Raw genomic sequence first — 26,398 nt, forward strand, 5'->3', positions numbered from 1 at the left:
TTCTGAAAATTTATTCATGAATCCATTTATTGAAAAATGAGTGATTTCTCAAATCTTGCCAATGACCATGAGTCTGTTACTCAAAACATCTTTGGAACTAAAAATAAAGTATAACATTTAGACTGTGTCTGTGAAATTCAAACTGGGATAAGTTTCTAGGGCAAAAGGCAGAACTAGCAGTAAAGGGTCTAAATTGCAACAGCAATTACTCTCTCTATAGACAAACTTCCTAACAACTGGAACTAACCCTGAGTGGAATGAGCTGTCTCCAGAGATAGTGAGTTACCCTCACTTAAGATCTTTAATAAAAGACCAGCTTTATCAGGTAAAATATCTGGAATTGGGAATGTCTTGTTAGTGGAACAGTAAGGCACACTGTATCAATGGTTTATAAAATGGGTACATGGTGGGAGGGGAAGAAGAAGAGAATATTGAAAGATTGAGAGGTGGGGAAGATTATGAAGGACTTTGAATGAAAACAAAAGGATGTTCTATTTGATCCTGGAAATGATAGAGTTTCAATGGAGTTTATTCAGTAAAAAGGCCACATGAGTAGACCTGTTCTTTATGAAGATCCCTTTTAAAAGCTGAGTGGAAGGACTGACATAGAGAAAGACTTGAGGCAGGAAGATCAACCAGCAGCTTCTGCAAAGGTTATAAAGATGAAATTAGCTTTGGGAGTGAGTTGGACACAGGAGGGGACACAACCTAAGGTCAAAAGCCAGGGGAACTAGGAGGGCAATGTTCTCAACAATATTTCAAGTTTGGGAAGGGGATGATTTTGAAGGAAAAGACAGTGAGTTCTTTTTGAACACATTAAGCTGAAGAAGTCTACTGGACATCCAGTTTGAGACGTCTGACAGCATGTTGGAAATGTAATTGTGGAGGTCGGGAGAGAGAAAAGATTTGGATATTAGACTCACTGATCAAAGTGAAAGATGAAGATACAGACAAGGTCACTAGATTTAGCAATTAAAAGACCACTGAAGTTTGGAGAGAATATAGTTTCCACGGAATGATGAAGTTGGAAGCCAGATTGTAGAGTTAAAAGGGTAGCAAGAAGCAGAAGTTGGGGCAGCTCTTGTAGATGGTCTTCATAATGGGCAGAAGAGCTCTATGGGCTAAATAGAACAGATAGGAGGATAAAGGGAGAATTTTCTTTTTTTTTTTTTGAGGTTGTAGAAGACATAGGAATATGTGCATTTATATATATATATATATATATATATATATATATATATATATATATATATTTATATGCAAACATTTTTATTAGTCATTATCCTAAGTAAATCACTGAAGCTTAAAACATTTTTCCTTCTCCTAGCTTATAATAAAAGTACCTTAAAGTTTTATTATTTAGAGAAGTAGGGAAAAGAATGATTTACTAATTTTGAGTGTAGTAAGGAAGGTCATTTTCCTTCTCTTTCTAAGAGTGTTGTTAAACAGAAACAAGAACAAAGAAATGTTAAAGAATACAAATTTTACTCATCAAATATGATTCTTTTAATTTTTATCATCGTTGTATAGCGTTACTTTACATATTTAAGTTTTAAAAGGAATACATTAAAATGCAAACCAAGAAGCTTAAATATTACCCTAAAGTAAAACTATCACTACAGAAGAGAACTAAAGCCATTTTAAGGATCAATAAAATGTCTATAATATTTTATTCTCTTATTTTATATGATCTGTATTTTCTTTAAATAAAAGACATAATCATGATCTTTCTCATTATTAAACAAATATTTACTTTTATCTATTTCCCCAGCATTTTTAAACTTAAAAATTACTATAAATCAGAGGAAACTGATAAAAATTATAGTTGATGACTCATGGGAGCAACAGCATGTTATTTCAATTGGGAATACATGATAAAGAAAAAATTGCATATAAGGGAAGGTTTTCAAATATGGATAGTTGATCATTCTAATGTTTCAAACTTAAGCTTATCTTTACACAGGCAAACATTTACACAGCCTTTGGAATAAAGCAGTTTGCTGACTACATAAATAAACAGATATGAATATTCATTCAGTCAAATATTTCTGCAAATATTTATCGAGTGCCTACTATGTGCAAGGCAGTGCTAAATATCCAGGAGATAGAACAGAGTAAGAAATATTTTGTCTAAACATGAAAATAGGTTTTTCCAAATGTTTCACTTTTTTTTTAAACAGAAGATAGATATTAAGAGAAAAACTGCCTTTAAGCTATTTTTATTTAGCCATTTTAATTTGATTTATTGTTATTTATAATATTTACTTTATTTGTCCACTTTTACTTGGGACTATTACTGCAATCAGTTCTGCTGAGTGCCTTGGATGAAGGGGAGCAAGCAGAGTAAACAGAAAGAAGCCTGGGCTTAAAACCTGGGAGATGGGTTTGAGACTCAGCTTTTAGTCCAGTTCAATTAACCATCTACTATCTCGGTATTCTGTTGCTTGTTTCTTAATCTCTAAAATGAGGAAGCTATCCCATATGAACCATTAAGATTCCTTGCAGCTTCTTAAGAAAAAGTACACTTCCTTCTCTTAGGAGGTAGTGACTGTAGCATTTCTAATAAATCTGTAAAACCTTAAGTAAATCACCATATTAATCCACAAAAAAGGAATGTTACAGAAAAAGATGGATCATCTCCCCCAGCCCAAAGAGAATAACCAAAATGATTTTTGGAAAATTAAATTAACCATGTGGTTACATCTTTTTTCTACACAGTTCTATCCAATAGTCTCCAGTTTTATTTTCCTACTCCTCGTTTTTTTGCCTCAATAATCCATTCTCAACATAGCTGCAAAAATGCCCTTGGTCAAATAGATACTGTTAAGTCATTCTCTCTAGTTCAAAATTATCCAATGGCTCCTTCTAAGGAAAAAAAAAAAAAAAAGTAAAATCTTCATTCTGGCACTTAAAACTTTCCACAATCTGGCTCATACATTTTAAAATTTATTTCCCTCTTCACTCTAGTCTAAGTAGCCTGTCAGGTATCAACAATTTACCACATTTGACTTCTTCCTTTCATTTTCTTTTTTTTTTTTTGCTTTCTTTCATTTCCTAGGAGCATAGAGCAGGTGACAGATCTTACATGAGGTCTAAAAGAAAAGGGGATGGATTTGGAGTCTGAAGACCTGAGTTCAAAGCCCAGTTCTGACATTTGGTTCTATATAATCTTACAATTACTTCATCTCTCTGGGTCTCAATTTCTTCATCTCTAAAACAAGGGGCCTGAACTCCAGTAACCTCTAACCATACCTAAAATTATGTTCCTCTTTACTTACTTTGTATTGACTTGTGCATATTACCTGTGGTATCAGGTAGGCAGGAACTATTTCATTTGTGTTTTGGGCATAAAAAGAACTTACTAAATGCAGGTTGACTTGAATTCCCTATCCCCTCCCATAAATAGTTATAGGGTGTTAACTGCTTTCATGCAAGTTCTAGGCATTTAGGATACTATTGAGGGCAAGCTAAGGTGTTTAGTATTTTATAAAAGTAGATTTAACTACAATGATTGTGATTTTTTTTTAAAGTGCAGAAACAAATGAGAAAGACAAGATGATTGAATACCATGATTTTAATGCTAGCAAACAACAAATCCAATAACCAAATTAGTTAATTATTTACCTACCAATTCAGTGGCCAATTTCAGTTTTTTCAAATAATAACAATCTTTGAGATAATTTTTTCCATATGTTTTCTCATTCTGAAAATTATTTTCTCAAGAAAATCATATTCCTAAAATATTTCACTATTTGGACTAAAGTACTATTTATATAAACATCTGAAGAACATCAGAGCCTAAAGAGAGATAAAGGATTAATTCAATCAGCCACTAAGCTAAGAAGAGAGTACACTGTCCTGAATACAATAGAATCCATCAAACTTCTTTAGATTTAGATTATTTTATAATAACACATTAAATTCCTTGAATATTCAATGTTTAGATACTAAATCTTAATTTGATAAAACATTATGTTTCTAACAGGAGAGGTATTGCTAAATGAAAAAAACTTTTCACAACCACTTGGATGGTTTTTCTCCCATACTTTTCCCTTTTTGCTCAATTTCAACACTGGCAGTAGGAGCTCCCCATAACTGAATTCTAAATCATTATTTTCTTCAGTTTAACAGAGTGCATAGCACATAGGAGGTACTTAATAAATGTTTAATCGTTGACTGATAAAGTAGATCTATGTGGAAATGCATTGAAGCAGCTTAAATTCATTAGGATTATGGCGAATCTCCAAGGTACATCATGGTAAATGTGAACACTGGTTTCAGTGTGTAGCTAGTGTGTAAATTATACTCTCAAGCTCCCGAGGATGTCAATGATTCAAAAATACTCTCCGATGATAAAGATGGCAGCTCTTCCAGGCCTGCCTACCATGGGATTTTAATCCACATTTGCCCACACATTCACCATAGGGGTTATCCAGACACTGAAGACTTTTTTGGCTTTTTTTCACTATCAAAAGGATAGCCATGAAAAACTCTGGCCCTTCCTGCCACTCTGACCAGCTATCGAAGTTCTGCTGGAAGACATCCTTTATTCCTGCTTCTCTCTGGAGTTCCCCACTGAGTGTATGTAGCACTAGCCCATGCCTTCTCATTACTCATCTTTAGTTTTTGGAGAGAAAGCATCAGTGGTAAAATATGGATCTTGGCTATTATGGGAAATTTGGGGTCAGTAAGAGTACTGAGCCAGGTCACATTTATAAAGTGCTTGCTCTGTGCCAGGCCCTGTGCCAAGTACCAGACCTGCAGGCTCTGAGCTGAGCCTTGAGGACAGCTGGGAAGTGAAGGGGCAGAGGAGGTTGTGGGAGGAAGAGAGATGGGGGACACTGTAAGAACAGTGGGAAGGTAATAGGGGCCTTCCATGTGGGAGGGAAGATTCTGCATCTGATCCCTGCTGTTCAATGAATGGGGTGTGAACTGATCATGAGAAAAGGCAATGAGGATGTAGGGATTAGAGCACAGAGGACAACCAACCTAGCTTGTTCTTTCCTTTCCGGTTCTTGGGAAAGCAAGGGCTCAGTGTCTATTTTCTGGCCCAAACAGACAAGTGCCCAGGGGTGCCTGCAGGAGCAGGCTGAAAGCTGCAGGAGATGTGCTCCATCCCTGTGCCAGGGGGCCCAGCCGTCCCACGGGGACTCTGCAGTAACTCTAGGCTCAATGTACTAAGGGCAAGCTCAGGAGCAACCCGGAGCATCACAGAGCATGGGCCTGTTCCTAGGTATTCAGATGATCCTGCAGCTTCTCCATCAGTAGGGAATTCACCTTCGTGTTCTAAGCTTTCTTGGGCGGGCAACTAGACAGTGACTCTTGCAAGGAATCCTAACTGATCTTTATATATAGATAGATAGGAGACACCTTGTTGTAAAAGAGTTGATAAGGGTGCTTTTTGTACTGCCAAACTGCATGCTATATTGAGTAAAATATAGATATTCTAATGGTAAAGAAACATATATTTCTACAGATATAATTCAACAATGTTCACAATATTAAATGTCATGATGTTCAAATATCAACTTCCAGCTCCCATTTTAATATTCACTATGCCCTTTTCAACTGAAACTTAACCAAAGTTCTGCAGTTAGGAAGGAAAACTTGAGAAAAAGTATGATTAAGCCATCTATTTAACAAAACATGTATTATACTACAGATTTTATAAAAAATCTTGAGAACATAATCATTTTTAAAACAGAAAATCCAAGATTTAAATCTGCTGAATATTATCAATCAATCATGCAATGTGCTACTGTGCAGTTCTGATATGAAAAAAGCAATTTGCATTCATCCAAGTTAAAAGTCCTGTGAAAAAATTTTCAAATAACACAAGCTGGTCAATAAACATTTATTAAAGGACTACCATGTGCCAGGCACTGTGTTGAGTACTGGGGATACTAAGAAAGCAAAATACAGTACTGTCCCTGTTGTGGAGGAGATCACAAAACCTTATTCTACTGACATTTTTAGATAAAATATGTCAGCTTTTGTTCAGGTCACCATACCAAATTGCTTAAAACTTTTAAAAAAAGTATTTGTTATGTTACTGATATGCTGTTTATGATGCATCAGAAGGAAAATCAAAGCAAATCTAAAGCTTGTTTTTAAAGCTTAGGAATTAATTACTCATGCATTATGCACAATACAAGGATTCTGGTGTTAGGACAAGGTTTTCTTGACCACAAGTAGAAGAATTATATTTCAAACTTAATATATCCTTAATTTAAAATGACTAGTCTGCTAGGCTATAGTTGCTAGATATTCTGAGCAGATTTTTAAAGATGTAAAATGTTTTAGTTGGAGATATTGATAATCAAATGACTATTTAATGAAAGAAATGCTTTTTGTGATGTGAGCACATTATAGTATTATGCAAAGTTTTCATATGGAATACAAGCACATTAATTAATTTGTGTGTAGTTAGACACAAGCAAATGAAAATAAGGTACGCTGTATGACTACCACTGAAAAGTGTACCCTTTGTTGTGATAAACTTATGTATTGGTAATAAGCCAACTTATAAATATTTAAGGCAGAACTACTTTACATTTTTACTACAGAAAAAAGTAATCAGAGAATAGCAGCAACCAAGCAAAACCTTTAAAATTAAAATGGACCAAAGAGAAGTTAATGAATCCATGAGTCAATAAGAAATATTAAAGGCAAAAGATTGAAATAATAGAAGAAAATACAAAGTGGCTCTTATCAGAAGGAAATGATTGGAAAAAAGATCAAAGAGAAAAAGTATTACAATTGGTAGACAATCTGAAGGCCATGCCTGAAAAAGGGCATGGAAACTATATTTCAAAAAATCATGAATACAATAATTCAAACGTTTCCCATCACCTTCAGAATCAAAGATAAAGATAAGTACCTTATTTCCCTCTATGAGCTTTGACATGCCAGTCATAAGAATGTCCATGCATTCCTCATGTTCAGCCTTTCAGTGCCCTCTCAGGGCCTCTGTATGGGCTGATTTCCATCCCTGAAATGGAACCTTTAACTCTGCATCCTAGATTACACAAACTTTTTAAAACTCAACTCAAAGCCCAGAGGTCTCTGAGGAGGTCTCCGAGGAGGTCTCCCAGTCCTTACATCTGCTGAAGCCATTGCTTTCAGATAGTCTTCCATCACATCCCTTTCTATGTAACTTTACTCATCAGCACAGGGATTGAACTGACATTTAAAAAGAATCTTAAATTCTGAAATTAGGTTCAAGCATTGCCCCTATGGTGAAAAAGCTATTTCTTAAATGGTTTTTTTATGTGAGAAAATGTTCCCCATTCTATTTCCCTTCCATTTTCTAACAGTGCATCCCTCTTTCTCACCTTTATATTCTTTTTCCTGAAGATCATTCCAATATAACTAAGCCTTCTGCCAGTGACAAAGTTCTTATATTCTCATGTAATCAGTTTAACTCCATCATTCCAATTCCATTAACTCCATCCAATCAGTTCTGGTATTTTCATCAAGAATGTTTGGAAGTTTTCTATATTTTAAGAAATATCCATTTCCCCCCTGAAGGATTATATTGCTGAGTAGATTATTCATGGTTGTCATTCTAGCTCCTTCCCCTCTGGAAAATCATATTCCAAGCCCTCCACTCTTTTAAAATGGAAGCTACTAAATCTTGTGTGATGCTGACTGTGACTCCATGACATGTGAATTACTCTTTCTGGCTCCTTGCAGTATTTTATCCTTGATGTAAGAGATCTGAAATTTGGCTATAATATAATAGTTTTCATTTTGGGATTTTTTTCATGAGATAATTGATGGATTCTTTAAATTTCTATCTTACTCTTTGGTTCTAAGATATCAGGGCAATTTTCCTTCTTCATTTCTTGAAAAATGATGGCTGAACATTTTTTTTTAAATTATGACTTTTCATGACTATAGCCAAATAATTTGTAATTATCTTTCTTCTATTTTTTGGGGTCAGCTTTTTTTTTTCTGTGAAATATCTCACATTTTCTTCATTCTTTTGATTTTGATTTCTTGAAGTCTCATAGAATCACGAACTTCTACTTGCCCAGTTTTAACTTTCAAATTGTTCTTTTCTTCATGAAATTTTTGTACTTTTTCCCCCCCATTTGGCCTATTCTATTTGTAAAAGGAGTTCCCCTGTTATGGGCCAGAACGCTGAACTTGAAACAAAGGATTCTTACAAGATGCTAAGATGCTAAGTCAGTGGAATTGATAGAGATAATGGTTATCTAGTTTAGTAAGGTTCAGTATGATTAATTTAATCTTACAACAAATAATGGTTTCCTAGTGATATAATGGTTGGTTTAATACTCAGTGTAGAGCATATAAGCAGGGAGTGAGAGCCACAGAGAAGCTTTCAGAGGGCAGAGAAGGCAGGAAGGAGCTCCAACTCTCGGAACCAAGGACAGACATTCATTCGATCTTCAGTCAGGCCACTGGTGGCAGGCTCTCCCCTCTTGCATTTCTCCACTGAGACCAAGGCTGGTCTGAAAGCTGCCTAGTCCCAGGAAGGAGATAATAAGGAATCTGGATTGTAAGAGAGCTAACCCAGACCCAGGAAAGGAGACAAGACTTTGAAAGAGATAATAAAGAATTTGGATTTTAATGCTTGGCTACTCTTGTTGTGGTTACTGAGCTGAAAAGAAGGCTGCTTCCAGAGACCCCAAGAAAATCGAACCAGAGAACATTACATTCCCCCACCCTGTTTTCTTTACAGAACAGTCAATTTGGTTTTTTAAGGTATTATTTTCTCTAGTATTTTTTGTGTCTTCTAAACTAAGCAGTTAATTCCCTTTTCAAGATTTTTGTTCTTGGATCATTTTCATTTCTTTTTCCAATTTTTCTTCTAATGTTTTCACACTGTTATCTTCTTGGTCTTTATTGTCAGTGCAGTGACTTTTTGTTGTTGTTGTTGTTGTTGTTGTTTGCTTATTTTCCTAGTCCATTTCTTCACTTTAAAGTTTATTTTAAAAGTTGAAGTCTGCTCACCTGGAGGAGAGGGGGGAAGAGAAAGACACTATCCCAAGCTTTAAGCTTTTTTATGTTGCTGCTTTCAGCTGTTTTTATGTTGCTGTATTTCTAGGGGTCTGCAAATTTTCAGTTCTTCTGTAGTGTCCATCTGGATATCCCTGTTTGGGCGCCAAAATGTAGAATGCTTTCTAGGGTCTCCAAATTGGGGTTACAAAATATACCGTGTGAACCAGCACTCTGGAGGAGACCATTCTTGCTCTCAGTGGAAGAGTGAAGGAGGCAGGAGACCCAGGAAGATGGTCAAAGATGGAGATCTTATTTCAAGTCCCCTCAACTCTTAAATACCTCAGTATGATTACATCATTATAGCAGACTAAGGGCTAACTATAAGCACCCTGCTTTTGATATGTAAATGCATCTCTTTACTGTAAGCATTCCTTGCTTCAAGTAGAACACGGGTGGTCACACCCTCCTTGACTTCTCAGAAGGGCCGAGAACCCTAAGGGGAGATGGGGAGCCGAACCAGACACTGTCAACAGGTTCCCTCTGGGTTAAAGGGTCTTAAACCTCACCCAGAGTTCCCCCACTCTCTGCGACCCTCTACATTCTTCCAAGGTGGTCTTATCCTCAGAGAGGTCTAGTCACAGCTCTTTGGCCCTGTGGTGTGGCCTTAATCTAGGAAGGGTTCCTGTTCCCCTGCAGTTACAAGTGCGAAAGCTCCTCTTAGACCTAGAACTGTGGTCAGACAGGCACCTTGCTCTTCTGTAATCACAACTATTAGCACTCTTTTTGACTCTGAAACTGTGATCAGAGCTCTTCTCACTCCCTTGTGTCTCATCACAAGTGCTTCGCTCTATCTTGGAACTGTGCCTCAGAGCTGTTTATAGGCACTAGAGCTGCCAGTCAACGCTGGCTGTGCCCAGTGACCTCTTCGGGTGAGTTGTCCAGACCCCTCCCTGTCTCTGGGCTGAGAGCTCCCAAAGCTGCTTCTGCGGCTTCCTGCCTCCAAGGTCCAGTAACGGAGCTTCTCCTGTGCTCCAGGCCCGCACCCATCTCACTGTTACAGACCTATCCTGCAGACCTCCTGAGCTGTCTTAGATGGAAGAATGTCTCTCTCAGACCTTTTATTGGCTCTGCTGCTCCAAAATCTGATTTGAGAGTTATTTTAAAGTTGTCTGTAAGGGCACGTTGGGAGAGTTCTGCTGGGTCTGGCCTGTACGTCACTTACATAATGTCGATATAGAAATTCAATTCAATTCAATAGGAAGAAAGAAAAAGTAGTAACAAGAGAAAGAAGACAGACTCAGGGGTGAATAAATGACAAACTAAATCTCAACCTTAGAGATGGATCATGAAAAAGGATTTTAAAAAGAAAAAGAATCTGTAATTGGTGTATGGGCATGGGGAAGAGAATAGAGGCAGAGAGGCAGAAATAAACTGTATCAAGCACAGATCATTAGTGTTGTGTACAATACTAACTGACAGAAGTAATGGATTCAAGCTGCAGAATTAGACATCTATTTCTGGACATGATTAGTGTGGGGAATTGTTTTTCTTGATTTTAAATATTTGTTTTGAGGTTTGATCCCTCCCCCCAATTTGAGTTCAGAGAATATGAGAACGGAAAATAAAGCTTGTTAACTTAAAAATATTCAATTAAAAATTAAAAAAAAATTTTTTTGGAACAACTTTTACATAATATTAACAAAATTAAATTATACTTAATGAGAATAACAGTCTGCAGTGTTAGCTATAAATATATATATTCTAAGTGTTCGTTGATGCAAATCAGAAAATCAAAAAAAGACTATCACTGGGCAACATCCAATTCATTTCCAATAATCAAAAAGTGCAAAAATTTAACTAGTCATCACTTATGACAAGCTGAAAATTAGTCAATAGTTTTAGGGGCTCCCTATGAAGTAATTTCTTACTGAATCAAATCTATGTCAGAGTCACATTGGAAGAGCTGAAAATTTACTGAGCCAAGTCATTTCTTGCAAAAAAAAAAAAAAAAATTCTTTTTAGGAAGAATAATTTTGGACACACACACACATACATACACACACACACACACACACACCCCCCACATATACACATGGTATTCTGTTACAAGAAACCAAGGTATATGTTTTAAAAGAAAAAGAATTATTTTGTAGAGAAATATAAGATGTAGAAGAAAAAGAAACTTAAGAAAAGAATTCATATAGCTTACAAATAGTTGTAAGACCAAATTCCTCAATACCTTCCTTCTTCTGGTGCTGGATTTAATAATTTAAGTCTCATTACACAAGTACCTTATTTAAGCAGAATACTGAAAGCTTTGTACCTCTAGCGATTTTCTGAAATCATGGCATTAGTACTGCCTCACTGAATCATCAGATCTCTCAGTTTGTTGGCAATGAAACCGAATGTGCCCATCAATAATTTGTATTAATTTGAAAGGTTGAACTGGAACCTTGTTTGTAAAGGAGAACTCACTATTGTAAATATCTAGCAATAGATAATTTTTTGTTGCTCTAGATAACATAGGTAAGAAAAATAATTGCTATTATAATATGTTAGTGGTAATTTTATTACAATAATATTTCATTATGTAAATATATAAACAAGAATTAAAGCTAAATGGAATTTACAAATTTATTAAGAGATATTCTATGCTAAATCTTAGTCATATCCTTATAAAATCAAAACAGGGTCTGAAAAACAAGCAAAGTTTTATCTTGTCTTTTATTTAATGCCAAATAACTGGTTTGACTGACTTTCTCCTTTTGGATAGACTGTAAGACCAAGTGCATTCTAATTTTCTTATTATATGAACACAACCCAAATATTGCCAAAAGCTCGAACAAAAATAAAGAACTAAATTTTTTTTTTAAAACACTGACTACTATGACAATACTGTGGAAATCTCATTTTGTAAAAGATGGCACCCTTGCCATATTAGGTTTATTCAAAGACTACATAGACTTTCTGGTACTTATGAGTTTGGAAAGGGTTATAATTAGTTCACAAAATATATTTAGAAAAATAGAATGCAAAATGTAAAGTTTAAAAAAAATGCTCACCTTCATTTTATTTCATAGGTCACTGTTATACCATCTAATAAGATAATTAAAAACATGCAAGCAGCTGGTACTGCGGCTAAACAGATTAATGTAATAGTCTGTAGTTATATGTGCTGGCAAGGGGCTCGCCTCTTTGGCGAGGAGAAGGTCAGCTGCCCTTGGGAAAGGAGAGAGACAGACAATATTCCCTCTTCCTCATGGCACTGCATTGCAGTCACTGAGGCTGAAGTCCAATATCCATTGTAAACTGCTGAAGCAGGAAACTGTTTCCACCCTCATACCTAGCAGGTTTCAGCTTCACTATATGGAGAAAATTCAAAGTATTTGAAAAAGAAAAGGCCTCCCTATAAATCTTATGAAAAAATTCAACAAACTAAAATTTTAGAAAACTAGCATATTTAATGATTTTTGGATTTTCTTAGTTTTTTCTTTTTAATTGCAAAACATCTTATTTGCAATAGAGTTAGGAAAAAAAGATTAGATTTCAGTCACATTATCCAATAATCTGTCCTATTTATTTAGATTTCACACAAAAATAAAGCTTTAACTTTATGAATTAGAAGAAACAGTACTCTCTCTAATCTGCAGGTTTTAAAACAACTATATCCAAACTAAATCACCTATCCAATAATTGAATTTGAACGTAAACATATTAGTCTAAAAACCCAACTGCTTTATCAATAGAATCGGTCAACTTCAATGTTTTGATCATTGTTTTCCAGAGATAGAATTATTCATTTAAGTATAAATCTCCAAATCAATCTTATTTGAAGCCCAAAATTGCACCTAAAAATTGATTCGAACACAACCAAACACACTTTCCTTAAGTTTGTACTTAAACTTTCTTAAGTTTAATCAAGTAATATTTGAAAGACTGAGAGTTTCATTCCTATGAAAAGTTTACTTAGTGAGGTGGTACAGCTGCTAGAGCAGGAGAGGTTGGAGTCAGGGAGATCCGAATTCAAATCAGGTCTCCAACCTTAATAGATGTGTGACTCTGGGCAGGTGATTTTCACCTTTGTACAGTATCAGTTTCCTCATCTGTAAAATGGGAATAACAATAGCCCCTTCCTCCCAGGGTTGTGAGAGGATCAAATGAGACAATAACATAGTGCCCAGAACATAGTAGGAACTATAAAAACTGCTAGCTATGACTATAATTATTAGAAGCTACTTTGCCTTCTCATTTTTCCATTCAGAAATAGTTTATAGTTGCAAAATGGGAAGGATTCTTGGGAGTGACAAGTTAATAGTGTCATTATTAGCATTATAAGCAGGTACTATTAAAAAATAAGAGTTTTGTCTCAGCGATGACAAGGTAATGTTAACACGAATGGATTTATAAACAAAAGGTGATGAGACACAGTCCCTAGAATGCCAGCCTCAGAGTCAGGAAAGCTGAATTGAAGTTCAGACTCTACGACATCCTGGAGGTCTGACCCTCAGACAGTCTTTAAGGTGCCTCCCCGCCCGAGACAGTAAGTTATAGAACAGCCCGCAAAAGAGGGTTTCCTCACATGCATTCTGCATACCCATGAAAATACAAGTATGTAAGACAGATGAAGGGATGAATAAGAAAACACTAATAAACATAGAGACCAAAAAACTAGGGATTAGAACTGGACATATGCCAGAGTTTAAATGTATTTTGAGAAGTGATAAAGAAAAAGAGAGTCATAGAATCTGCATGCTTTGATAGGCTGAGAATGGCTTGACTTAACTTATTGGAACGTTTTATAATTAGTTGAGGTAAATTCCAAAGAGATGGAATTTTAGCTTCTACCTGAATAGCAGAAAAGAAAGCAGAAGGGGGCAGCTAGGTGGCCCAGTAGACAGAGCACCAGCCCTGAAGTCAGGAGGACCTGAGTTCAAATCTGCCTTCAAACACTTAATACTTCCTAGCTGTGTGACCCTGGGCAAGTCTCTTAACCCCAATTGCCTCATCCAAAAAAAAAAAAATTATTGGGGGGTAAGGGGGGAAACCACACTACAGAACTCACTACTCTTATCAGGTGAGTCTGATAATGTATGCAGCTCCCCCCGCCCCTGGTGGCCCCTGCTGCCAAGAGGGTATTCCGAAGTGGGCCTACTACTCTGTTTCCTTCCATTGTCATAGCTATGTAAGGGTTTCCCTTCATTTAAGTTCCATTTAAGAAAGAAAGCGGGAGGCAGTTAAATAACTTGAATTATCTACACATTATTTCAAAATACTATCAAAATGAAAATTTTTTTAGATAATATAAACTACTAGTTTAATATAAACTAATTAGTTTAAGTAAGGCTTAGGAAAATCATGATAGGAAAATAGCAAAATAATTTTCATTTTGAAGACGGGATTTTGCCAAAACAACAACAATGAAAAAAACCTTTCTATTGTCATTATGGTGTAGTTTTGTATCAATTTGTCTGTTAATTTTGATAGGAAAATAAAACCCAGAGCTGTGTATCTATGAATTTTTCTGCATTTAACCCAAGTGTCAAATTTACAACTAAGCTCATTATATTAGAGAAGCTATTGCCTACTGAGCAGAAAATATTCATTTCACACCTTAAATACTATAATACTATTTAATAACAGTGCTGGTCTGCCAACTATTAAAAGCCAGTTTCTATATACTGAACTACCTTAGCTTTTCATCTTGCCTTTTTTAATTACCATGATAAATTAATGTTCTAAAGCTAAAACAATGACAGGCATTGATTAAAAATATATTAGTTAACAACTTTAGTATTATTGTGCAAAGTTATATTGGAACCTTCATTTTCAAAATACAATTATCATTCAGTAATACTTGAAGCTGAAATATTTTAATCTTCAAACTATACAAGGACAAAAGAAACTGCAACTTAATACTCTGCTTTCATATTATCACATTTCTCTCGAGTGGGTGCTTTATAATATATCTCTTATTTACTGTAATTAGCAAAACTACCAATATAGCAAAATATAATTTGTCAACAAAATTTACAACTATGTAGGATTTTCCCCCTCCCCAACCCCTCACTCTGGTTTAAACACATCCTTAATTCCCTTTTTAGTTACTACTTAGTAATAATAATAATAATAATACTTTTATCCATTTTTATACTACTTTGTGGTTTTCAAAGTGTTTTTGTATATAACAGACCAACCCTATGACAGAGACACAATCTGTAATATTATTTCCATCAGAAACACTGGGAAACCAAGGCACAGTAGTTACTTGCCAACATTCATATAGTTCATTAGTGACAGGTTCTGGACTATTAGTCAGTCTCCTGACTCCTTTCTTCAGGTATCTTTCTGTTATCGTTTATTCCTAGTGTGGCAGTCAGAAGCTTCAATGAAATCTCTTTCGGCAGAGGAAAGAGGGGGAGCATGAATAAATATAAGAGAGAAAAGTGTACCTACCAGAAGTTTATAATCTCAATATGGGGAAATAAAATCTATAGCAGTGATTATAATATAGAAAAGCTGATGAGCAGTACTCTATTTCCAGCTCCTTTTTGGCATTTAAAACCTTTCACAACTTTGCCCTGCCTCCCTCCTAGTCTTAGCACACATTACTCCCTTACACAACTTACAGGATCCACCCACAGCAGTGTACTTGTACACATAAGATCACACCTCTCATAAATCCCTTTGTAAAGTCTGATTTACCTAGATGTCATTTTCCCCTCAGGTCTCCATCTTAGAAATTCTCACTTTCTGCAAACAATTCTTTGTATATGAATCATGCTGAATGTTCATGATTGCTAGTAAATTCCCCCCTTCCCCCATCCCTTTGTCTTTATTTCCATGTATTTTGTACTTGTTCTCTAGGTTGACAGAACAAATAGAAATTCCTTGGGGGCAGGGATTTGATTTTCTTTCTTTCTTTTTATTTCCTTCATCTACCATAGTGCTTAGTGTACTGTAGACACTTAATAAATATCTGCTGATTAATATGCCAAATCTCTAAAATTTGTGACCATATTCTATATGTTTATGGTAAATTTATACTTCCAGGAAAAATAAGCCATGAAAATCAATCACTCATAAAGATAAGGAGCCGTAAACTAAATATCATTTTCCTAGGTGTCACTGTCATTCAAAAAAAATCTCATTATTTAAATTGTATTTTCCAGAAAATGAGACCCAGAATTTAACTCTTTTTGTCTGGTATGAGTTGTCTAATAACAAAGAACCTATTATCTCACCTAGATTTCTCTATCAAAACATAAACATGTTCAGACACTTACTCAACCAAAATTCAAATTGAGATGAAAACCCTAACAAAAGTTCAAATGGGTACATATTTTATTCACCAGTGTGTTATTTTGTCACTGCACAAGATATAACAAGATATAAATCTCTATTTCCTGACAAGCCCCCAAAGGAAATATTAACAAATAGCATTTAATACTATCATGAATTGTTTTTTTTTAATACATTTTTATTTTTCCCAATACAGGCAATGATAGTTTTCAATATTCACCTTTGCAAAACTTTGTGCTACAAATTTTTCTCCCTCTGTCTCTCCTATTCCCATCTCCTTTTTACAGACAGAAAGAAATCTAATACAGTTTAAACATGTTCAATTCTCACAAGTTCTTTTTGAGCTTTCTTGAAACTCTCTTGGGATCAGTGGACTAATACTATGAAAGTATTATTAGCAGAAAACATTATAAAACGTAAAACAGAAAGCTTTAGCACTAGGGCAAATTTACTGAAAGAATTAGGTTATGTGAGAGCAATATGATAAGACATAAGCCCTACCTGTAGGAAATAAAAGTTCCATCAGAGTCCGTGGTAGGATTTATTCTTCCATTTTCATTGGATTCACCTAGAAAAAAAAATTGCAAAATGCTCAGAAATAAAACAGCAAAAGCAATATAGGTGTATTCATATATTCACACATGTATACATATGTGTTTCTACACATGCTAGCTATATTGCTTTAGTGTCCCTCATGAGTTCTCTTGGGAAGAAATGGTTGCTTTTTGGACTTGGACACTGATATCATCAAAAGTAAGTCACTATGTAAATTACTAACAGGCACAAATGAGATAAATGTCTATCAGTAGAAAGGGCAATATGATAATTTCAACACAATGGATAAATAGCTAGTTCATCATCAGTATGGCCAGAACTTTAGGATCTATTAATTTAAAACCCTTTAAATAAATGTGACAGTTATCTTTTCTCGACCATTAAACTGTATTTTTGACCAGTGATGATACAAAAAAAACCACGTTGCTATAGCTATCTAATTTCCACAAACTGAATATATTGTGAGCAGAAACCTCCCTCATGAGAATCAGTTGCTTCATTTAATGTGATAGTAGGTAGGGTGATAGCTAAAAAATATGATATGAGATATTATGATTGATATGAAGCCCAGAGCTAGGAGTGGTCATTCAGGCCTTTGCTTTTGTGTGACCCCATGGACTGCAACAGGCTGGGCCCTGCCACTCTCCATTATCTCTCAAAGTCTATCCAAGTTCATATTCATTGTCTCCATCATACTATTCACCTCAAATTCTGTCCTCTACTTTTCCTTCTGCCTTCAATCTCTTCCTGTCTTCTCATTATGTGGCTAAAATATTTAAGCTTGAGCTTCAGTATTTGACCTTCCAGTGAACAGCCTGAATTAATTTAAGTATCAACTGATTTGATCTCCTTGCCATTCCAGACACTCTCAAGTCTTCTCCAGTACCACAATATGAAAGTATCAATTCTGCAGTGACTTAGGTACTATTTGTTTCTACCACTAAGAGCTTTCTGACCTGGCCAAATTGTTCTAGTGTTGATTCCCTTTGAATGAACTATTTTATTAATTTAATCATTTCATATTTTAAATTTATGTTTTGAAAGAGGTTAGTAATCTTTTTAAATCTTTAGGAAGTCTACTTTTTTTTCTAGGAGGCAAACTTCAATCCTTACAAGATCTCATCAAAGTAGACCAACCTCCTCCAATGTGAGCCATTAATTCATACCCTTACCTGTTCAGCAATTCTTATCTAAGTACCCTGCTCAGTCATCTTGGGGGTCTGAAAGGTAATCTTTTTTTTTTAAAGAAAATTTTTTGTATTATTAAAGCCTTTTATTTTCAAAACACATGTATAAATAATTTTCAGCATTCATGCTTACAAAGCCTTGTGTTCCAAATTTTTTCCCTCCCTTCTCCCCAACCCCTTCCCTAGATGGCAAGTAATCCAATATATGTTAATATGTACAATTGTTCTAAACATATTTCCACAAATATGCTGAACAAGAAAAATCAGATCAAAAAAAAAAAAAAAAAAAGAGAGAGAGAGAGAAAGAAAACAAAATGCAAGAAAGCAACAACAAAAAGGTGAAAATGTTATGTTGTAGTCCACACTCAGTACCCAGTATCCTCTCTCCGGGTGCAGATGGCTTTCTTCAACAAAAGACCGTTGGAACTATCCTCTCTCACTATTAGAAAGAGTCATGTCCACCAGAATTGATCATTGTAAAATCTTGTTGTTGCCATGAATGACTTCCTGGTTCTGCTCACTTCCCTCAGCATCAGTTCAAATAAGTCTCTCTAGGCCTCTCTGAAATCATCCTGCTGGTCGTTTCTTACAGAACAGAAATATTCTATAACATTCATATAACAAAACTTATTCAGCCATTCCCCAACTGATGAGTATCCACTCAGTTTCCAGTTTCTTCCACTACAAAAAGATCTGCTACAAACATTTTTGCATATGTGGGTCCCTTTCCCTCCTTTAAAATCTCTTTGGGGTACAAACCCAGTAGAAACACTGCTGGGTCAAAGGGTATGCACAATTTGATAACTTTTTGGGCATAGTTCCAAATTGCTCTCCAGTATGGCTGGATCAGTTCACAACTCCACCAACAATGTATCAGTGTCCCAGTTTTCCCACATCCCCTCCAACATTCATCATTATATTTTCCTGTCATCTTAGTCAATCTAAGAAGTATGTAGTGGTATTTCAGAATTGTCTTAATTTGCATTTCTCTGATCAACAGTGATTTAGAGTATTTTTTCATGTGACTAGAAAAGGTTTCAATTTCTTCATCTGAAAATTATCTGTTCATATCCTTTGACCATTTATCAACTGGAGAATGGCTTAAATTCTTATAAGTTTGAGTCAATCCTTTATATATTTTAGAAATGAGGCCTTTATCAGAACTTTGGATGTAAAATTTATTTTCCCATTTTATTGTTTCCTTTCTAATCTTGTCTGACCATTGGTTTTGTTTGTACAAAAACTTTTAAACTTGATATAATCAAAATTATCCATATTGTATTCAATAATGTACTCCAGGTTCTTCTTTGGCCACAAATTCCCTCCTTCTCCACAGATCTGCGAGGTGAACTATTAAGGGAGAGATCAATTCCCTGAGAGCCTCCACAGCTGTGGATCATAACATCTGAAGGAGCTGCAAGGTAGCCTTTGCTGATACAGGTGCTGTGGACTGGGAATGAGATAAACTGGAGGCAGAGGGAAGAGGAGAGAGGTCAGACAACGCAATGGCCTCAATCAGAGAACAGCAACTGCCCTTCAGTCTCCTTGTATCATCATCTCACAAGAGGAAATCCATTCTGGGTTAGATCTCTAGCAGCCACTGTCAGGTAGCTCCTGTGTATTCCAACAGTAAACTTATCCATATCACTCTATATATAAACCATGAAGCCATTTCAACCTTATCTTGGTATAGGTGTTAGATATAGGTCAATCAATGCCCAGTTTCTGCCACATTAATTTCCAATTTTCCCAGCAATTTTTGTCAAATAGTGAGTTCTTATCCCAGAAGCTAAGATGTTTGGGTTTCTCAAACACAAGGTTACTATAGTCAATTACTATTGTGTCTTGTGAACGTAACTGATTTCATTGATCAGCTACTTTATTTCTTAGCCAGTTCCAAATGGTTTTGCTGACTACTGCTTTATAATATAGTTTTAGGTTACAGCTAGGCCACCTTCCTTTGCATTTTTTTTCATTAATTTCCTTAAAATCCTTGGCTTTTTATTCTTCCAGATGAGCTTAGTTATTATTATTATTTTTTAATTCTGTAAAATAATTTCTTGGGAGTCTAATGCATATGGCACTGAATAAGTAGATTAATTAAGGTAGTATACTCAAACTACCCATGATCACTTTATATTTTTCCAGTTGATTAGATTTGACTTTGTATGTAAAGTCTTTTGTAATTGTGTTCATATAGTTCTTGACTTTACCTTGGCAGGAAGAGTCCCAAATAGTTTATATTATCTACAGGTATTTTAAATGAAATTTTCTCTATGTACCTCTTGCTGCTTGACTTTGGTGATAATGTTATAAAGAGGCTGATGATTTATGTGGATGTTTTGGTACCCTGCAACTTTAGCAAAGTTGTGAATTGCTTCAAGTAGTTATTTAGTTGATTTTCTAGGATTCTCTAAGTATACCATCATATCATATATAAAGAGTGACAATTGTAGGACAACTCTGTGATACCACTACACACCTCTCAGATTGGCTAAGATGGCAGGAAAAGATAATGACAAATGTTGGAGGAGATGTGGGAAAACTGGGACACTTGATACATTGTTGATGGAGTTGTGAACTGATCCAGCCATTCTAGAGAGCAGTTTGGAACTATACTCAAAAAGTTATCAAACTGTGTATACGCTTTGATTCAGCAGTGTTTCTACTGGGCTTATATCCCAAAGAAATCTTAAAGAAGGGAAAGGAACCTGTATGTGCAAAAATATTTGTAGCAGCCCTCTTTGTAGTAGCTAGAAACTGGAAATTGAATGGATGCCCATCAGTTGGAGAATGGCTGAATAAATTGTGGTATATGAATGTTATGGAATATTGTTTGGTAAGATATGACAAGCAGGAAGATTCAGAAAAGCCTAGAGAGACTTACATGAACTGATGCTGAGTGAAATGAGTAGAACCAGGAGATCATTATACACTTCAACAATAATACTATATGAGGATCAATTCTGATGACCATGGCTCTCTTCAACAATGAGAGGATCCAAATCAGTTCCAATTGATCAATACCAGCTACACCCAGTGAAAGAACATTGGTAAATGATTGTGGACCACAACATAGCATTTACACTCTTTGTTATTGTTTCTTTGCATTTTTTTCTTCCCAAGTTATTTTTACCTTCTTTCTAATATGATTTTTCTTGTGCAGCAAAATAATTGTATAAATATATATACACATATTGTCTTTAACACATACTTTAATATATTTAATATGTATGGGACTATCTGCCATCTAGGGGAGGGGTAGAGGGAAGGAGGGGAAAAGCTGAAACAGAAATTTTTGCAAGTGTCAATGTTGAAAAATTATCCATGCATATGTTTTGTCAATAAAAAGCTATAAAAAAAAAGAGTAATAATTTGGTTTCCTCATTACCTACTCTAATTCCTTTAATCTCTGTTTCTTCTCCTATTGCCAATGCTAACATTTGTAATACAATATTGAATATTAATGGTGATAATGGGCAACCTTGTTTCACCCCTGATCTTACTGGGAAGGTTCTTATACTCTCTAGTGCTTTTTAATAGGAATGGGTGTTGGATTTTTGTCAAATGCTTTTTCTACATCTATTGAGGTAATCATTTGATTTTTGTTAATTTGGCTATTGATTAGTCAATGATGCTAATCGTTTTTCTAATATTGAATCAGCCCTGAATCCCTGGTATAAATCCTACTTGGTCATAGTGAATTATCCTGGAGACAATTTGCCATAATGTCTTTGCTAATATTTTATTCAAGATTTCTGCATCAATATTCTTTAGGGAAATTGGTCTCGGTCTCTCCCTCTCTTTCTCTCTCCCTCTCCTCCCCTTTCTCCTCTCCCCCCAACCCTCCACAATAATCTTCTTTCTACCTACCCGGTTTGGGTATCAGCACCATCTCTGTGTCATAAAAATAATTTGGTAGGATTCTTTCTTTCCCTATTTTTCCAAATAATTTGCATAGTACTAGAATAAATTGTTCTTTAAATGTTTGGTAGAATTCACCTGTAATTCCATCTGGCTCTGGAGGGCTTTTCTTGGGGAGCTGATAAATAGGCTGGTCAAATTTTTTTTTCTAAAATGGGACTATTTAAGTAAATTTACTTCCTCCTCTGTTAATCTGGGCAATCTATATTTTTGTAGGTATTCATCCATTTCACTTAGATTATCAGATTTATTGGCATACAGTTGAGCAAAATAACTCCTAATTATTGTTCCAATTTACTCTTCATTGGTGGAAAGTTCTCCTTTTTCATTTTTGATACTAACAATTTGATTTACTTGTCTTTTCTTTTTTTTAACCAAATTAAAGGTTTATCTATTTTGTTGTTTTTTTCATAAAACCAATTCTTAGTTTTGTCCATTAGTTCAATAGTTTGTTTACTTTCAATTTTATTAATCTACCCTTTTATTTTTAGCATTTCAAATTTGGTATTTAATTGGGGATTTTTATAAAAGGTAATCTCTTTACAACAGATTGATCTCTGCTGATTTCTGAAAGCTTATTTCTGTTTCATGGACAGGTCTGGGGCCATCAGAAGTATATATCATCTCTTGAAGGCAACCCAAGATACTTCTATCTCCCCAGATTTCTTTCCCTCCTTACCACTTGCCTTTCTACCCTGGAGAAACATGTGTCCTGAGTCCCACTATCTTATCTGTCCATCCCTTCCCACTTATTTTACACCTGGTTCACCTCACTTTCCGCACTTTTCTACGTCCAGGCCACAAGCCATGAGTCTGTCCATGTATACTTTCTGACCCCCCAGATAGCTGATTTGTTTTCTAGGTATTCTTTACAGGCTGTCTTCCCCCATTAGAATATAAACTTCTTGGCAGAAGAGACTGTTTTGCTTGGTTGTATTTATACCCTCAAAACTGAGTTAGCCGCATCTGGCCACTGTAGGCACCTAATCAGTGCTTAGTCTTCCATGCATCTAGCTCTCAAGCTCTCCTCTCTTCCTCTTCTCCTGTTGGACAGCTCATGACCCCACATTCACACCCTGATGGAACAGCTCCACAAGCTTTGATTCCTCATCTCTGGACAAAACACAGTCACTATGTGAAGAGTTAGAGCAAACACTTTGGAATACTCCATCAGGAGGGTCTGCAGTATTTCTAGGTATTACCTAATCAGTACAAGTGTTCTCAAAATAGATTATCTGAAGGAACAAACAATTTACATTTAATAAGTGAAAGTAATAAAAAGCATTTAATAAGTACCTACTGTGTGCCACAGCACTCTGAACCTGAACCTCTCCTGCATCACCTTTAAGAGTGGTGGTACCCAGTATAATGAATGAAAAAAGCCTCATCGTGGAGCAGCTTACATTCTTCTTAGAGAGATAACAAGAGAACACAAAAATACAAATAAATGCAAGTGGTTAAATATAAGATAGTTTGGGAAGGAGGGCACTGAAAGGGCTTAGGAAGTGTTTGAGCTGGAAGAAAGCATGAGAAAGGTTTCCAGGCCCAGGAGACAGTGAATACAAAGGCCAGAGGTAGAAGATGGGCCAGGAGAGGAATCAAGGGAAGCCCAGCATATGTCTAAGGAAAGGAGCTATGTCCAACAATGTAGAGGGCTGAAACTCTGAAAAGGTATACTTGAATCTGAGACAGCAGAGCACTTAAGGCTAATTAGCTACCCGATGTGAGATAATGGTTCTATATACATATATTTAGATGAGATGGTGATGTGATGGCTCTCCTCCCCATTGGTGCTTGCTGAATGTGTAGTGGTGAGGTAATCGTAGGCAAGGATTAGAGGGCTGGAGGACAGAGGTCATAGTCACTCTGCCACAGGACAAGGACAAGAGACGTCAGGCTCCAGACTCTAGAGTCCAGGATTCATCTTTGGCAAGCTGCATGGCAGTTTGCGTGCCTCCTTCACTTCTCTCCCAAAGACAAGGACTTTGATTGATTCTGACTGTGACTGATCCTGAGGCCTTCCGGGAAGTTAGGCCCAGATATCATACAATAATGTTCAGCAAGCCTAGCCAAGAATTGTCTTAGTAAAACTGGCATTTCTCTCACCTGCCCTGATTTTCATTAATATCATTTCAACTGACACAACTCTGCCAGTTTTGCTTGTTGCTTTTAAATGTTATCTTGAGATAGTTAAGTTAGTTTGTTTTTAAACAAGGCTTCCTATAAATTTCTTTATCCCACTGCCTCTAACAGCACTGCCCATAACAGCAGATATTACTCATAATTTCATACTGTCATCATGTGAAAGATTTAATAAACAAACATTTATTCTAAACCCATGCTGCCCGAGGAATGTAATTTCGCTCTGTTTGGAAAAGGTAAAAATGAACTTTATTTATAAAGCACTTAAAGGTTTGTGAAGTAATTTACCTATGTCACTTCACTTGTTCCTAAGAACAATCCTGTAACACAGGAGTTATTACAGATGAGGAAATTGAGGCTAGGAGCAGGAAGTGACTCATTTGACACAGCACAAAGCTGCTAAATGGCTCAGGCAGCATTTGAACTTGGGTCTTCCTGATTCCAAGTCCAACATACTATATACCAGACCATCAAATCCATATGCTGATCAAGAGTGGCTCACTCTGATGGTTTACAGGATCTTTGGGGAGCCAACAATGTGAGTCTGTGTTCATGTCTGCTGTTTTTTCCATTGCCCTTTTTTGGGGGGTATGTGTGGGTGTCGATAGGCAAATACTATGTGATAGATCTTTGATTTTGTGAGTGCAGAGAGCTCTTCCATCCACAGTATAGAATATACTAGGACTGAGTAAACCCTAAGTACCTTCCTGAAGCATCTTAAGTTAAATGATTTGCCCTGAAGTTCAGTGCTAGTGTCAAAAGAAGGATTCAAATCCAGATTTTCTGGACTACATGCCCAGTCCTCCATTGTCTCAAAAAAGGTGAACAGCTTATGGCAAAGTTTTCTCCATTGGATGCCACATCTTCCTCCCATCTCAAATGTTTCTCATTTAAACCTTTGTTCTAAAAATGCTATTGGTACACAGATATCTGATGTAGAAATGGCTCCTACATTAAAGATCATTTTTTGTCTAAGAATACAGTCACAGCTTCAATTTCTGTAGTGTTATTTAGTGCTAACCACATCCAACAGTGTCCAATTCTGATCCTGACGAAAGTATTCCTTGTGGGCAGGCAGATAGCTTCTATAAGGTCCACAGCTCTTGAGGCTTTTTCACTTTCTACTTTTGACCCATGCTTTCCAAAAAAAAATTTCCATCATCTCTATCCACCTTTACCTTGAAGTCATTGAATGTTTAAGTATATGTTGATTTAATTTGGAATGTCATAAAATTCTTCCCAGAATTTCTCTACATCCTCATGTTCTGCACCAGATGTTGGCACATAAGTTGCAATTATCTTCATGGTTGTCTCTTTACAAATCATGAACACTACAATGAAAAAAAAACAAACCCAAAATGTCCTGTGAAATGCTGTTTCTCTTTGCCATTGGACATGAAAATACCAACTCCAAGTCCTTATTTGCCTTTCAAGGGACATCTTGTATGCCATCCTTTCATTTAGTTGCAACTTGTTTTTCTAGGTTATAGCAAAGAAAGTCAATAATGGTATAATTTAGTGCCATGTCCTTTTACTGGTCAACAGAGGGGGAATCTTACATTTAAAACAATTGTTCAAGTAAATTGTACAAATATTCATAGATGATCTAAAAATGATAATTGTTAGCATATTCCTTTTGAGTCCCACCACACCTTTGGCCGTCATCACTACTGAAGAAGGAGTCTTGTTTCAACTGAATTGATTTGGGGGGGGGGGAAGGGGAAAGGGGGCTTCATGGATTGTCATGTTAGTTGATAAACATTTATTAAGTGCCTGGGATATAGGTCCTGTGCTAAGCACTGGGAATAGAAGAGAGGCAAATGACAATCCCTGTCCTCCAGGGATTTACAGTCTAATGGGGTAACGATAAGCCAATAAGTATGTACAGGATAAATGGGAAATAATTAAGAAAGGGCAGGCACTAAAATTAAGAAATTTTGGGAAAGGCTTCCTATAGAAAATAGGATTTTCATTGAATATTAAAGAAAAGCCAGGTAACAAGCAGGCCTAGATGAGGAAGTGGAGGACTGTGGGTAGAGGGCAGCCTTTGTTGTCCAGAGCCACAAGCGAGCTAACCCAAGTGATAGAGAGCCCCTGGAGAGTAATGTGTTGTGTTTACATACACACACATATTTGTTGCATGTGTGTATGTGTGTGTGTGTGTATCAATAAATTATACATACACCTATATGTCTCTACTTAGTGTGCATAATGTTTTCATTATAATTATCATTAGGACCTTACATCTAATAGGTAAGTTACTAACTACTACTAAGTTACTAACTACTTACACCTAATAGGTAGTACACTAACAGGTAGTTAAC

The 26,398-nt window shown here is 35.9% G+C and overlaps 1 protein-coding gene across 7 annotated transcripts in view; it reads right to left on the minus strand.

The window, feature by feature from the left end:
* TBC1D5 (TBC1 domain family member 5) overlaps positions 1-26,398 on the minus strand; it is a 571,191-nt gene that overhangs the window by 241,862 nt on the left and 302,931 nt on the right. For all 7 annotated transcript variants that reach the window (XM_031940325.1, XM_031940321.1, XM_031940324.1 and 4 more), the window contains one exon: positions 16,768-16,834. In XM_031940325.1, the coding sequence (XP_031796185.1) occupies positions 16,768-16,834 (67 nt within the window). The remainder of the gene's footprint in view (positions 1-16,767; positions 16,835-26,398) is intronic.

Source organism: Sarcophilus harrisii, chromosome 5, assembly GCF_902635505.1.
Source record: "Sarcophilus harrisii chromosome 5, mSarHar1.11, whole genome shotgun sequence".
Lineage (NCBI taxonomy): Eukaryota > Metazoa > Chordata > Mammalia > Dasyuromorphia > Dasyuridae > Sarcophilus > Sarcophilus harrisii.